We start from the raw sequence: 15,182 nt of genomic DNA on the forward strand, positions 1-15,182 counted from the left end.
AGAATATTTTACACCAAGAGTGATGACATGGAGATTGTTGCTGTAATAAGTTTAGCAAAGTCAAAATAAAAGATTCAAATTTATTGAAGATATTCCATTGTATACTAATTCATTCTCATTCATCAGGCTGACGAAGCTTACCACATAGGACCAGCAGCCTCTCAGCAGAGCTACCTAAATGTGGAAAAGATAATCCGGGTCGCTAAAACAGCAGCTGCCCAGGTAATTTTATTGAATAACTTTGTGAGTTGTGATTAAAGCTGAGAAGTGTACTGTTGCTTAGCTTTGGGCAATATTACAATTAATAAGGCTGTCTGTCTCTGTTAAATTGACGAATAGATCTTAAACTTGGTCATCCTATGAATCTTGGATCTTTGCGATATAATAGATGTGATTTACAGTGGACCATTAAACTACTTTATAAACAAACATTACTATTTTTCATTTTTGTTAATGATAAACTAAAATTCATACTCTGTAAAATTGTATATCATGCTAGTGTTGTACTGACTGGATTCATTTCATTTGCAAAACAACTCAAAGTTAAGACACTTACAGTTCTGTTCAATTGGGGGTAGTTTCTTGGCGCTTATTCTGTATTGGTTTTTTTCTGCTTAATTTAGTCTTTTGGGGAGATAGGCTTTAGCGGGATGAGGACACTGTGTAATACTGTGTCTGTTTTAGTTCAGAAGGTTGAGGGGTAACTTAAAAATATTCAGTTGGGTAGATGAAGAGAAATCGTTTCCTCTGGTTGGAGGAATGCAGAATCAGAAAGCGTATACCTAAAATTAGAGTGAAATCAACCAGGAAGCAGTTTTTATATGGAGGTCAATGGAAATTTAGAATTTATTTCCCTAAAAGGATGTCATTATTAGGTCAGTTGAAATTTGGCTGACAATTAATAATGGATAATGGTATGAGTGGATATGAGGTTATGTTGTGATCTAATTGAACAAGAAGGGAAAGTAGTTGAAGAGATTCAATGGGTTGTTTCTGTTCCTAACAATCTCTTGATATTGGTGACATTGCCTGTGATTGACAGAATAACTAAGATCAACTAAGTTAATAGGCTCCCCAGGTATAAAAGATGTCTTTTTATCTAATTCTTAATGTTCCATTTTTATTTCTCAAAGAGTCATCTCTTTTTTATAAAAAAAGTATAGTGCTGAATCCTAACACAACTTTACTGTTGTGATTTATTGTTTTTATTTTGTGATTTATCTCTTGCAGGCCATCCATCCAGGCTATGGATTCCTTTCAGAGAATACAGAGTTTGCAGAACGATGTAAAAAGGAGGGCATCATTTTTATTGGACCGCCTTCTTCAGCCATTCGAGATATGGGCATCAAGAGGTTGGAGATTGGCATTTGTTGCATAAGAAATTAAACAGAAAGTCACTTGTAGAGATTGAAAAGTAGTGATGATTAAGATTTAATAGATATCTTATCAGTAAGCATGAGAAATCTCTGTGGCAGAGCCCATTTATTTGTGAGGCTAAATAATAGTATGTGAGGCACTGTGCCATGGAGCTTTATCACACATACCTGTTTAACATAGTGATTACATAAAATGGAAAAAAGTAGAAAATTGCATTCTCCTGTGGTGTTAAAACATCGTCTAAAGATGAGCTTAGAAAGCTGTGCAAAGGTGTCTGTTTTAGAAAAAAATTGAACACCATATTTTGAGGTGTGTTTACATTTTCAGGACAAGTGGTATTAAGCCGATGACTGAACTATTAATCCACAGATTGAGGTAATGATCTGGGGTTATGGGTTCAAATCCTGCCGTTGCAGATGGTGGAATTTGAATTCAATTTAAAAAAAAATGGAAATAAGGTTCTAATGATGACCATGAAATTGTTGTCGATTGTCAGAAAAACACATCTAGTTCCCTAATGTTCCTTAAAGAAAGAAATTGCCATTTTTATCTGAAGCAAAAACAGAAATAGCTGGTAAAACTCAGCAGATCTTGCTGCATCTGTGGAGAGAAGTCAGAGGTGAACCTTTTGGATCAAGTGACCCTTCCTCAGAATTGAGAGTAGCTAGGCAGTGTATGTGCAGAAGATAGGAAGGGGGAGTGGGTAAGGAGTAAATAATAGGTGGGGATAGAGACCAAAGAGAGAGAAGAACAGTTGGGCAGATAAAGGAGTGGATAACGATCTGGCTAGGAGGATGGATAGCTATTGATGGGAACTGTTTGTGGCTAATAATGGGTTGTGTGTAATAGCAGACCATGTGATGACAAGGCCTGATGTGTGGGAGTTGGGGTGAGGACATGGGAGAGTTCAAGCCCTAAAGTTATTGAACTCAATACTGAGATCAGAAGGCTGCAGGGTCCCCAGGTGGAAAGTGAAGTGCTGTTCTTCCAATTTGCATTGAGCTTTGCTGGAGCACTGCAAAAAGCCTGATACAGAGATGTTGACCAGGGAACAGGATAGTATCTTGAAGACGCATGCAACTGAACATTCAGGGTTCTGTTTTTGCAGGAACAATGTAGGTGTTCTGTGAGCAGTCACCCAGTCTACACTTTGTTTCTCCAATGTAGAGGAGACCACATTGTGAGCAGTGAGTACAGTAGACTAGATTGTGTGAAGTGCAGCTAAAACGCTACTTCACCTGGAAGGTGTGTTTGGGGCCTTGGCTACTGAAGAGGGAGGAATGGGCAGGTGTTACACCTTCTGCAGTTGCAGGGGAAGGTGTCATGAGGCTGTTGGGGGTATTGAGAATGAAGGAAGAGTGGACCAGGGTGTTCTGGAGGGAACGGTCCCTGCGGAAGGCTGACAAGGGAATATGTATCTTGTGTTAGCATTTCACTGGAGATGGTGGAAATGGCAGCTAATGATCCTCTGGATATGGATGCTGGTGAGATAGAGGGTGGCGGGACTCTTTCGCTGTTACGGGAGGGAAGACAGGAGGGGAGGGCCGAATTGTGGGAGATGAGTCGGACCCGACTAAGGACCCTGTCAATAACAGTATTGGGGAATCCTCAATTAAGAAAGAAGATGGACATATTGGCGGCTCCCTTGTCAATGTTGGCATCATCAAAACAGGTGCACCAGAGAGGGAAGAATTGGGTGAATGGAATAGTGTCTTTACAGGAAGCAGGGTGTGAGGATCTGTTGTCAAGATAACTGTGGAAAATCAGTGGGTTTATGGTGGATATTGGTGGCCAGCTTATAAACAGAGATGTTGAGGAAGGGAAAGGAGGAGTGAGAGATGGACCAGGTGAAAGTGAGAGCGGGGTGGAAATTGGAAGCGAAATCAATAAACTTTTATAATTCTTGATGAGAGGGGGAAGTGATGGTATCATTGACATGCCGGAGAAAGTTGGGTGGGGGCTGGAATAGGACTGGTACAAGGAATGTTCCACATATCCCATTCACACCTCGTCTGCTAGATGTGACTCTAGATCCACAGCAATGTGGTTGACTCATAACTGCCTTTTGCACAATTAGTGGTGGGCAATAGATGATGGCCTAGTCAGTAATGCCCAAATATCATGATTGAATTTTAAAAGTAGTCAGATCCCAAACTGAAATCTGGCTTGCTAAATCACATTTTGTGGGTTTTTTTTAAACAAAGCAGCCTCTTACTGAAATATAAGCATGCCATATTGCACATTTGGGCTTCATAGTAAAACAGTTATTAAATAGAATAAATGGCAATAAAATAGAACAAACCAAGCTATTTACGTAAAGTGCATGTTTAAAGATTTCTAAACACTTATTAAAACTGTATTCCTGTTAATCCCAAAACCACTTTTTTACAGATCTCAACAGCACCCATTTTCAGTACTCACACCAGAAAGAATCTCCTCTATCACTTCTACTGTGTTAATTTAACTGTGACTTCAACTCCCAGTCTGGAGAATCTGATGGCCTCTTCCTGGAACCTTCATGCACCTGAGCTTAACTCTTCTCAGATTCTAATAACCTCTTTGGGGTTTTACCCAAACATTTCTGGTCTGGACCTATTATTAAACTCATTACTCTGAGGTTTTGTTTAAAAACATTGAAATTATCTTCTCACTTTGACGGATACAATTGCTTTATACATCCATTTTCAGCTAAGAACATTGCAGAACTCCCCCAAACTGAAACTAAAGCTGAAAAGTTTATCCAAGCTATGAGTATTTCCCCCAAGCTTAAAACAAGTCCAGAATCTTCTATCAGAAAGCCTTATGTACTACTCTGTATACTTTTTTCACTTGTAAACTCTCCCAATATAAAGATAAACTCATCAGTTCTTGGAGACTATCTATCTTAACATGTTTTAACAGAAATCATCATGACAGAAATACTTGCAAGTTAATTATTAAACCCCTTCAGACACACGCACTGCTCCATATGTCACTAGTTCAAAATTCAAAAATACAAACTCAAAAATGAATAATTTCAAAATATATATACATCACACTCTTTACGTATCAGTTTATATGTGCCAATGTCCACTCTGCTGAAAATTGTCAATTTAACAACTTGAATATCTTTGAGCAGTTTGTCGGTAATCACTTGACCCCTAAAGTGATTTTGCATGGAATCCATTGCATCCAAAAGGTTGGCGTTATATCAAGGTTGTAAAACTAAACTGAAAGTTTGATGAACTGTGTGAGTGTAGAGGGTTAGACGCTGAGTTTTAATTTCAGGATCCTAATTCCAAATCCAGGCCAGAGTGTATCAAAGTGTCTTGGAAAGATCTTGGTATATTGGAGTGGGCATAAAAGTATCCTACGGATGTAGAAAGAATACTTTTCTGAGGTTTGATTTGAACGGTGGTGTTATTGTAGAATGTGAGCTTTTCAACCTCCTGCATCCTGAGAGTGTTCAGTAGTGATAATGAGTACCTGAAATGAGAAACACTCCATTGCCCAGCATAACATCCTACATCTAGATGTACACAAACAAAGTTAGAAAACAAAGAGATGACACGACAATATGAGCTGGGGCTTCCATTCTGCTCTGTCCAGTGCTCTTCTTTCCAAAGTTATTCATAAACAATTTCTGTACAATTTGGTTGCTAAGATGAGAATAATTCTTAAAAAGAAAGGAAAATCTGTGAACTGCAATTTATTTGTATTTGCATTTTACTTTTTTTATCCAGCACTTCGAAGGCCATAATGTCAGCTGCTGGGGTGCCTGTCATTAAAGGTTACCATGGTGATGAACAATCTGATCAACATTTAAAAAGGGAAGCCAGTAGAATTGGTTATCCTGTGATGATAAAAGCAGTTCGAGGTGGAGGTGGCAAGGTAAGACATAGCCAACATGCATTAATAAATAGGTGAAATATTATTTTAGGTTACAGTACTTGACTGTACGGGATGCAGATCACACATTGTTATAGCACATAAGGCAGCCATTCAGTTCATTGTGTGTACACTGGTTCTCCAAAAGCACATCTGACCTATTGCTTTCTTCTGTCTACGCCTGTAACCCTGCATATTCTTCCTTCTCAGATAATGAATTCACAGTTGAATGTCTCACCACACTTTTAGGCTGTGCATTCCAGACCGTTACCACTTGCTACATGAAAAATATTTTCTTCATATCACTTTTTTTTAATTGACCACTTTAAAACTGCACCTGTTGATTTTTCACAAGTACAAACATTTTCTCCTTATTTACTCTGTCCATATCTCTCAAGGTTTAGAATAAACCAGATCTCCTCTCAACCTTTTGTTCTTCCAGTTGAACAATCTCAATTTCTTCAGTCCATCTTCATTACAAAAATTCCTCATCCCTGGAACCATTCTTGCAAATGTATTCTGCATTGTCTTTAATGCTTTCATATCCGTACAGTGCCCAGTACTAGAGGCAATACTCCAAATGAGGCTGAACCCCTTCTAAACTAAGTTCAATATAATGTCCTTCCTCTTGTACTCGATGGTCCTATTAATAAAGCCTAGGGTACCATTGCTTTATTAACTGCTCTCTCTCAACCTGTCTTTCCCCCTTTAAAGATTATGAACATATGTGCACGGTCCCTCTGCGCCTGTACCCCTTTTTGAATCTTTTTATATTTCCAAGATTATTCCTCTCACTTCTCCTCAGTAAACTTAATCTGCCACCTCTCTGCCCACTCCAGTAGCTTGTAAATGACTTTTTGAAGATCTTTATTTTCTCCTAACCATTTATAATGTTTTCAAGATACTGAATGTTCCAGATAGCCTATGGACTTAGTGTGGAACTATGTCTTGAAAATCCAAACAAAATGTTATTGAAGTGAGCAATTTATATATGAGAAAGTGTTTCATTAAATTTATTGAAGTTTTTAAATTTTAAGTTTAATGTTATTGGTCTTTCTGTAAGGTTTTCTGTTCAACATAGCCTATATCCTTCAGGAGAAATTGAATAGGATACAAATGATGTAAAGAGATAGAAATTGGTATGTGAGTGTCTTTATTTTTGGTGTAAGACAGGTGCAACACTGACTGTAACTTAGCAGTACAGCAGGCAGCAACTGATTTGCTCGTGTGCTCGGACCACAGCTAAATTTGTCAGAGCTTTTTTCAGAGCAGGTGAAAAACAAGTGTTGGATCCCTTGCATATATTAATAAGCGGACTGCCTGTTCTAACATGGGTTGTGTATAACAGGCTCATGTCGTCTTGCGGCTGAAGCAGCCCAGCAGGTGTTTGCTGCCTCAATGTATGTTTTTTTAAAAATCTTTTTCAGCTTTGGGGAGACGGTGGTATAGTGTTAATGTCTTATATTCTAGAAGTGCAGGTAATGTCCTGAGAACATTAGTTCAAATTCAGCCATGACAGCTTGTGGAAACTTAAATTCAATTAATAAAATCCAGAATTGAAATCTAGTCTCAGTAATAGCGATCATGAAACTATAATCAATTATTGTTTAAAATTTCATTTGGTTCATGAATATTCTTTCGGTGAGAGAATATACCTACCAATGCTTCCTGAAACAGTGTAATATGGTTGACTTTTAGTTACCCTGTAAGATGGCCTAGCAAACAATTAATTTATGGGCATTTAGGGATGGGCACCAGTGGTGACCTTGACAGTAATGCCCTTGTTCCATGAAAGTATAAAGGAAAGGTGATGCCAGGAGTGGCAGGAATTCTGCTGCTAGACCATTGTTGACACCCTTCCCGTTGTCAAACCAGTGAGTTGTCTTTTCATACACCAGAACCAGCAAGTCTCTCAAATGCTGAACCCCGATTTTAGGGGAGTCTTGGGTCTCCTTGCTTGGGATGTACATTGATAGCACTTAATGGTTATACAACCAGTAGCCAATTTCTACATGGAATTTGTTTTTTGATAACACTTTACAGATGAGTCTTTGTTCCACTTGGAGGAATTGGTAGAACAGTGGTAATATCATGGGACCTGAGGCTCATGCTAATCGTTCAGGACCCGAGTTCTCTAATGTCCTTTATGTGAGAATATTTGCTTCGTCTGACCTATATGGGACTGCAGAGCCACAACCAAGTGATTGACTCCAAAGAACGCTCAGGAATGGATTAGAAAGCCACTCAGTTCTGAGGCAATTAAGGGTGGGCCATAAATGCTGGTTTCGACATCCATTAAAGAGTTTTTAAAAATAACCCCTCCTCTCTCGTAATTCACTCGTCATTATTTTTCCCTATCTTAGATGTTGATGGACTTTAAATTTCTTTTCACACCTTCATGTGCTCATTCACTTGTCATCCAGTTCCTTGTTACTTCAGCAAATTTTGTTTATTTAGATATATTGACACCAAATTTCATTCATGTATGTGTTTGGAGAGCACAGATATTCCTGCTTTTTTTCCTGAGGATTGCATATTCCAGATTAACCTGTATCCCAGGAGTGCAGGTCCAATTTTTGATGGTGATCGGTTGCAGATTGGCCGACAGCCCTAAACACTTAGATTGAATACCTGCAATGGTGTTACTAGATTTTTTTAAAATTTAAACTAGTTCCTTGAGTGAAACTGACATATCACTTAGAAGCCACCCAATGGAAATAATACTTTGGTTCACAAGCATAGTTGAAAACTATAGCCCTTGTATTTTTGACTGTCTTAATGGGCAGAACCTTAGTCAGACGAAGTGTAGAGGTGATCCTAAAAGGAGCAGCTTAGTTTTAGAACATAAAACAGTACAGCACAGTACAGGCCCTTCGGCCCTCAATGTTGTGCCATTCTTTTATCCTACTCTAAGATCAGACTAACCTACATACCTTCATTGTACTATCTTCCATGTGCCTATCTAAGAGTCGCTTAAATGTTCCCAGTGTATCTGTCTCTACTATCACTGCTGGCAGTGCACTCCACGCACCTACCACTTTCTGTGTAAAGAACCTACCTCTGACATCTTCCTTAAAACTTCCTCCAATTACTTTAAAATTATGCCCCCCACCCTCCAAGTTCGCTATTTCCACCCTGGGTGGCTATCCATTCTATCTATGCCTCTCATCATCTTGTACACCTCTATTAAGTCACCTCTCACCCTTTGTTGCTCCAATGAGAAAAGCCCTAGCTTCCTCAACCTTCCTTCATAAGACATGCCCTCCAGTGCAAGTAGCGTCCTGGTAAATCTCCTCTGCACCCTCTCTAAAGCTTCCACATCCTTCCTATAATGAGGCATCCAGAACTAAACACAATATTCCAAGTGTGGTCTAATCAGAGGTCTGTAGAGCTGCAGCATAACCCCGCGGCTCTTAAATTCAATCCCTCTGCTAATGAAAGCCAATGCGTCATATGCCTTCTTAACAACCCTATCAACTTAGGTGGCAACTTTCCGGGATCTATGAACATGGACCCCAACATCCCTCTGTACCTCCACGCTGCCAAGAATTCTGCATTTGACCCTGTATTCTGTATTCAAATTTGAACTTCCAAAGTGAATCATTTCACACTTTCCCAGGTTGAACTCCAACTGCCACTTATCAGTCCAGTTCTGCATCCTATCGATGTCCCGTTGTAACCTACAACAGCCCTCCACACTATCTCTCAATCCACCAACCTTCATGTCATCGGCAAATTTACTAACCCATCCTTCCACATCCTCATCCAAGTCATTTATAAAAACCATAAAGAGCAGAGGTCCCAGAACTGATCCCTGTGGAACACGAGTGGTCACCAAGCTCCAGGCTGAATACTTTCCGTCTACCACCACCCTCTGTCTTCTATGGGCCAGCCAATTCTGTATCCAGTAGCCAGATTTCCATGTGTCCCATAGCTCCTTACTTTCTGAATGAACTTACCATGGGGATTCTTATAAAATGCCTTGCTAAAATCCATGTACACCGTATCCACTACCCTACCTTCATCAAAGTGTTTTGTCACATCCTCAAATAATTCAATAAGGTTTGTGAGGCATGACCTGCCCCTCACATAGCCACGCTGACTATCTCTCATCAAACAATAGCTTTTTTAACTTGTCATAAATCCTGTCTCTCAGAATCCTCTCCAATACTTTACCCACCACAGACGTGAGACTGACTGGTCTGTAATTCCCAGGATTATCCCTTTTCCCTTTCTTGATCAAGGGAATAACATTTGCCACCATCCATCTGGCACTACTCCAGTTCACAGTAAGGTCGCAAAGATCATTGCCAAAGGCGCAGCCATCTCTTCCCTCACTTCTGATAGAAACCAGGGTATATCCCATGTGGCCCAGGGCATTTATCTATCCTTATGATTTTCAAAGTTTTCAGCACATGCTCCTTCTTAACATCAACCTGTTCAAGCATATCAGTCTGTTTCGCACTGTACTCAGAAACGTCAAGGTCCCTCTCAGTAGTGAATACTGAAGCAAAGTATTCATTAAGGACCTCCCCTACCTTCTCTTACTCCAGGTGCAATTTCCCTCCACTATCCCTGATTGGTCTTACCCTCACTCTAGCCATCCTCTTGTTCATCACATAAGTGTAGAATGGCTTAGGGTTTTCCTTAATCCTACCTGCTAAAACTTTTTTCTTGCCCCTTTCTAGCTCTCCTAAGTCCATTCTTCAGTTCCTTCCTGGCTGCCTTGTAACTCTCTTGAGCCCTGTCTGATCCTTGCCTCCTCAATCTTAAGTAAGTTTCCTTCCTCCTCTTTGCTAGATGTTCCACATCCCTTGTCACCCAAGATTCTTTCAACCTACCATCCCTTCCTTGCCTCAGTGGGACAATCCTATCCAGCGGTATCAGCAAGTGCTTCCTAAACAACTCCACGGTTCTGTCGTGCATTTTCCTGAGAGCATCTGTTCCTAATTTAGGTGGCCCAGTTCCTGCCTAATAGCATTGTAATTCCCCTTCCGTCACTCAAATACTTCCCTATACCGTGTGCTTCTATCCCTCTCCCTGAGTATACTAAATGTCAGGGTATTGTGATCACTATCACCGAAATGCTCTCCCACCAAGATATCTAATGCCTGGCCTGGTTCGTTGCCAAACACCAAATCCAATATAGCTTTCTCTATCATCGGCCTATCTATGTATTGAGTTGGTAACCCTTCCTGGACATACCTGACAAACACTGCTCCATCCAAACCATTTGAACTAAGGAGATTCCAATCAATATTAGGGAAGTTAAAGTCACCCATGACAACAACCTTGTTACTTCTGCACCTTTCCAAAATTAGATTAGATTAGATTCCCTACAGTATGGAAAGAGGCCTTTTGGCCCAACAAGTACACACCGATCTTCTGAAGTGTAACCCACCCAGACTCATTCCACTACCCACACTTGGGCCTAACTATTGCACCTAACAATATGGGCAATTTAGCATGGCCAATTCACCTGGCCTGCACACTTTTGGATTGTGGGAGGAATCTGCTCCTCCCTGTCTCTGTTTCTATTGGATGGTCTGTAGAAAACTCCCAATAAAGTGACTGCTCCTTTTCTGTTTCTGACTTCCACCCATACTGATTCAGTAGACAAACCCTCCTCGACGACCTTTCTACAGCTGTGATACTATCCCTGATTAGCAATGCCACTCTTCCACCTCTTTTACCTCCAACCCGCGTTCCTTTGAAACATCAAAACACTGGAACATCTAACAACCAATCCTGTCACTGTGATATCCAAGTCTCCGTAATGGCCACAATATCATAGTTCCATGTACCGATCCTTGCTCTAAGTTTGTCACCCTTATTCCTGATACTTGTTGCATTAAAATTGACACACTTCAACCCATCATACTGACTGCACCTTTGCCCTATCAAGTGCCAATCACTCCTCACAGACTCTGCATGCTGTATCTGGCTCTTCACTATCTACTCTGTGATTCCGTGATTAAGAAAGCGAATGTAATGTTGTCATTTATCTCAAGAGGGTTGGAATATAAAAGCAGCGATGTGCTTCTGAAATTTTATAAAGCTCTAGTTAGGTCCCGTTTAGAATACTGTGTCCAATGTTGGGACCCACACCTCAGGAAGGACATACTGGCACTGTAACGTGTCTAGCGAAGATTCACACGTATGATCCCTGGAATGGTAGGCCTAACACACGATGAATGGCTGAGGATTCTGGGATTGTATGCATTAGAATTTAGAAGATTGAGGGGAGATCTAGTAGAAACTTAGAAGATAATGCATGGCTTAGAAAGGGTGGACGTGGGGAAGTTGTTTCCATTAGGCAGGGAGACTAGGACTCGTGGGCACAGCCTGAGAATTAGAGGGGGTCAATTTAGAATGGAAATGAGGAGACATTTCTTCAGTCAGAGAGTGGCGGGCCTGTGGAATTCATTGCCACGGAGCGCAATGGAAGCCAGGATGTTAAATGTCATCAAGGCAGAGATTGATAAATTCTTGATCTCACAAGGACTAAAGGGCTATGTGGAGAGTGCGGGTAAGTGGAGTTGACATATCCATCAGCCATGATTAAATGGCAGAGTGGACTTGATGGGCCAAAAGGTCTTCCTTTCACTCCTATGTCTTATGGTCTACTCCATCATCTGATCAGTAGATCCGGATCCCAAACCCTGCCAATCTAGTTTAAACCCTCTCAAAGAGCTTTAGTAAGCCACCCACCCAGGATATTGGTGCCCCTCCAATTCAGGTACAATCCATCCTTCTTGTACAGGTCTCACCTTCCCCAGAAAGTATCCCAATGATCCACATATTTGAAGTCCTCCCTCCTGCAACAGCCCTGCAGCCACGTGCTCATCTGTACTCGCTCTCGATTCCTAGCCTCACTAACACATGGCACCGGTAGCAATCCAGAGATTATTACTCTGCTTGTCCTGCCTTCTAACTCCCTATATTCTCTTTTCAGGTCCTCCTCCCTTTCCCTACCTATGTCATTGATACCGATGTGTATCACGACTCTGGCTGTTCACCTTCTCCCTGAAGAATCCTAGATAAAAACAGTGACTGCAGATGCTGGAAACCAGAGTCTAGATTAGAGTGGTGCTGGAAAAGCACAGCAGTTCAGGCAGCTTCCGAGGAGCAGTAAAATCGACGTTTTGGGCAAAAACCCTTCATCAGGAATACAGGCCAAGAGCCTGAAGGGTGAGAGATAAGTGAGAAGAGGGTGGGGGTGGGGAGAAAGTAGCATAGAGTACAATAGGTGAGTGGGGGAGGGGATGAAGGTGATAGGTCGGTGGGGAGGGGTGAGTGGATAGGTGGAAAAGAAGATAGGCAGGTAGGATAAGTCATGGGGACAGTGCTGAGCTGGAAGTTTGGAACTGGGGTGAGGTGGGGGAAGGGGAAATGAGGAAACTGTTGAATATATATTTTTTGAATCTTTGGTCTGTACTGTTTGTCCTGTTCGGATCCGAACTCTGCTGGTTTAAAGGTGGTGCGGAGTCCGTGTGGGATGAGTTGGTTATGGAGGCAGGCACTGAGGAAGCAAATGTGGCTGTAGTAGCGAGTTTGTTTCAGGACATGGTTGAAGAGCTTCAGGGCAGAATCCTGTAGACTCGATCCGATACATCCCTGACCCTGACACTCAGGAGACAACATATCACTTGGGAGTCTCATTCGTGACGACAGAATTTCCTATAACTCTCGCCTCTCCTATTCTTCCCCACTTCCCTTCTGAGCCACAGAGCCAGGCTCAGTGCCAGAAACTTGGCTACTGTGGCTTTTCTCTGGTTGGTCCCCACACCGCCAACAGTATCCAAAACGGTATACAAATTATTGAGGGGAATGGCCACAGGGGGTCCCTGCACTGTCTGCCTATTCCCTTTCCCTCTCCTGACGGTCACCCAGCTATCTTTATCCTGTAACTTATGTGTGACTGCCTCTCTATAACTCCTCTCTATCACCCCCTCAGCCTCCCAAATGATCCAAAGTTCATTCAGCTCCAGCTCCAGTTCCCTGTGAGGGGCTGGAGTTGGATGCACTTCTCGCAGGCGAAGTCAGCAGGGACACCAGTGGTGACCTTTACCTCCCACATTCTGCAAGAGGAGTATGCATCTGCCCTACCCTCCATCCCCTCTGCTCAAAATTGCCAAGAAAGATGATATAAATGAAAAAAAAAATCCTTTCCTTACCTACCCTCCACACGGTCTTTTTTTTTTGATTAGAGTAGTTTTCACTCGTGTAATTACATTCTCATCTTATATATTCATGCATGGGTGAAATGGCAAATTTTATGTGCAAGTGGTCAGCAACATTCACTTTTCACCTGCTCTTTCGTATAACACAAAGCTGGACGGGAGGGTCTGGACAAGGGTGAGAGGATGGAGAGAGGTAGGAGGAAATGAACTTGGTGGGGCAGGAACAGGCTGATATGATGGGTCTACCAGGATGTGGATTTTGGGAAGGAGATAGAAGCGGACAGTCTGGGGTTATCTAGACTCAATGTTAGCTTGCTCATTCTCCATGGATACTGTCTAACCTGCTGTGATTTCCAGCATATTTTTGATTTCAGTACAGATTCCACCTTCTGTGGTAATTTGCTTCTTCCTCTTATTGCTTGTGTTGGATAAAATTCCAAGATTGACTTGCTCTGCACCAAGATTTAGAGAGGAATGTGGATAGAATCATGGCAAATTAAATATAAAGCATCACACCTTCAGGTAAATGTGAAGGACGTAATGAATGGTGTTAACTGAAAACAATTTGGAAATAATAGTAGCTTCAGTGCTTTTAACAGTTCAGTTGCTGAACATCATTAAATGGGATTCCAAGATAGATTGCTCCATTTAAAAATAATAGTTTAAGTTAGTCACATTAAACTTATGTTAAATTTTATCATTAAGGAACAGAAGAAACATCCAAGTTCTGAGAAAATTGCAGTGAAATACTGTTATGTAGTATGGAATGGGTGAGTTATCAGGAAAAGTTAGGAATATTACAAATAATCTGTCTTGAATAACTGTAAATGGGGCAGGTGATTAGTCTGGAGCACTGCTTTGAGTTAAACTGCAACCGCAGGATAACAGAACATTGAGCAGAATGTTAACAGTCCCCAGCCAGTAGTTACGCAGGCAAGGAGACTCTTAAAATTCCCATGCCTTTACATGTCTATAGCTGGCTGAAATTTTACAAGAGGCAGGAGAGACGTAGAGCTACCCATCAACTCACATGCCAGTTGAGGCCCTTTAGTGGCTAATTAATGGCCATTAAGTGCCTGGCTACAATTTTAAGGCCAGCGAGATGAGATAAAGGACAACAGGGTAAACCATAAGGTTCATACACATTCACATTTTGAATGAATTTGTTCTATGTTTGTGTTTAGGGTATGCGTATTGCTCAAACAGAGGCTGATTTCATCGAACAGTTGGAATCTGCACGTAGAGAAGCAAGGAAGTCCTTTGATGATGATGTTATGCTGATAGAAAAGTTTGTTGACAACCCAAGGTATGGAGCTCCTGTTCTGAAATTTCACTTTTTAAAATCCTTCTCGAGTTGATTTTTATCATTCTAGATGGCACAAATTATGCAGAAATCTGGAAGCATATTATTTGAAATATTACTTGTATGCCACTTATTACTATTCCCCAATTAATGGTACTGAATTAAATCCAATTTAAGTGCAATTATCACAACTACTAGTAAATGATATGACATGGGGAAGAGAACAATGAGATATATTTGCCAATGCAGCATATTTCCTGTTCCAGTGGATTAATGGATTTGGTTTTTGTTTTAGGCATGTAGAAGTACAAGTGTTCGGAGACCAGTACGGCAATGCTGTCTATTTGTTTGAAAGAGACTGCAGTGTACAAAGAAGACATCAAAAAATTATTGAAGAAGCACCTGGGGTAAATCTATTAGATTGTACTGTGTCAATTTTAAAAAAAGCATAT

At 41.0% G+C, this 15,182-nt stretch overlaps 1 protein-coding gene across 4 annotated transcripts in view; it reads left to right on the forward strand.

Annotated features, from left to right (window-relative positions):
* Positions 1 to 15,182, forward strand: part of mccc1 (methylcrotonyl-CoA carboxylase subunit) — a 78,310-nt gene that overhangs the window by 16,752 nt on the left and 46,376 nt on the right. For all 4 annotated transcript variants that reach the window (XM_043702346.1, XM_043702344.1, XM_043702345.1 and 1 more), the window contains exons 4-8: positions 127 to 222; positions 1,231 to 1,352; positions 5,100 to 5,247; positions 14,612 to 14,733; positions 15,026 to 15,137. In XM_043702346.1, coding sequence (XP_043558281.1) covers positions 127 to 222; positions 1,231 to 1,352; positions 5,100 to 5,247; positions 14,612 to 14,733; positions 15,026 to 15,137 — 600 coding nt within the window. The remainder of the gene's footprint in view (positions 1 to 126; positions 223 to 1,230; positions 1,353 to 5,099; positions 5,248 to 14,611; positions 14,734 to 15,025; positions 15,138 to 15,182) is intronic.

The sequence above is a fragment of the Chiloscyllium plagiosum genome, chromosome 13 (assembly GCF_004010195.1).
Source record: "Chiloscyllium plagiosum isolate BGI_BamShark_2017 chromosome 13, ASM401019v2, whole genome shotgun sequence".
NCBI lineage: Eukaryota > Metazoa > Chordata > Chondrichthyes > Orectolobiformes > Hemiscylliidae > Chiloscyllium > Chiloscyllium plagiosum.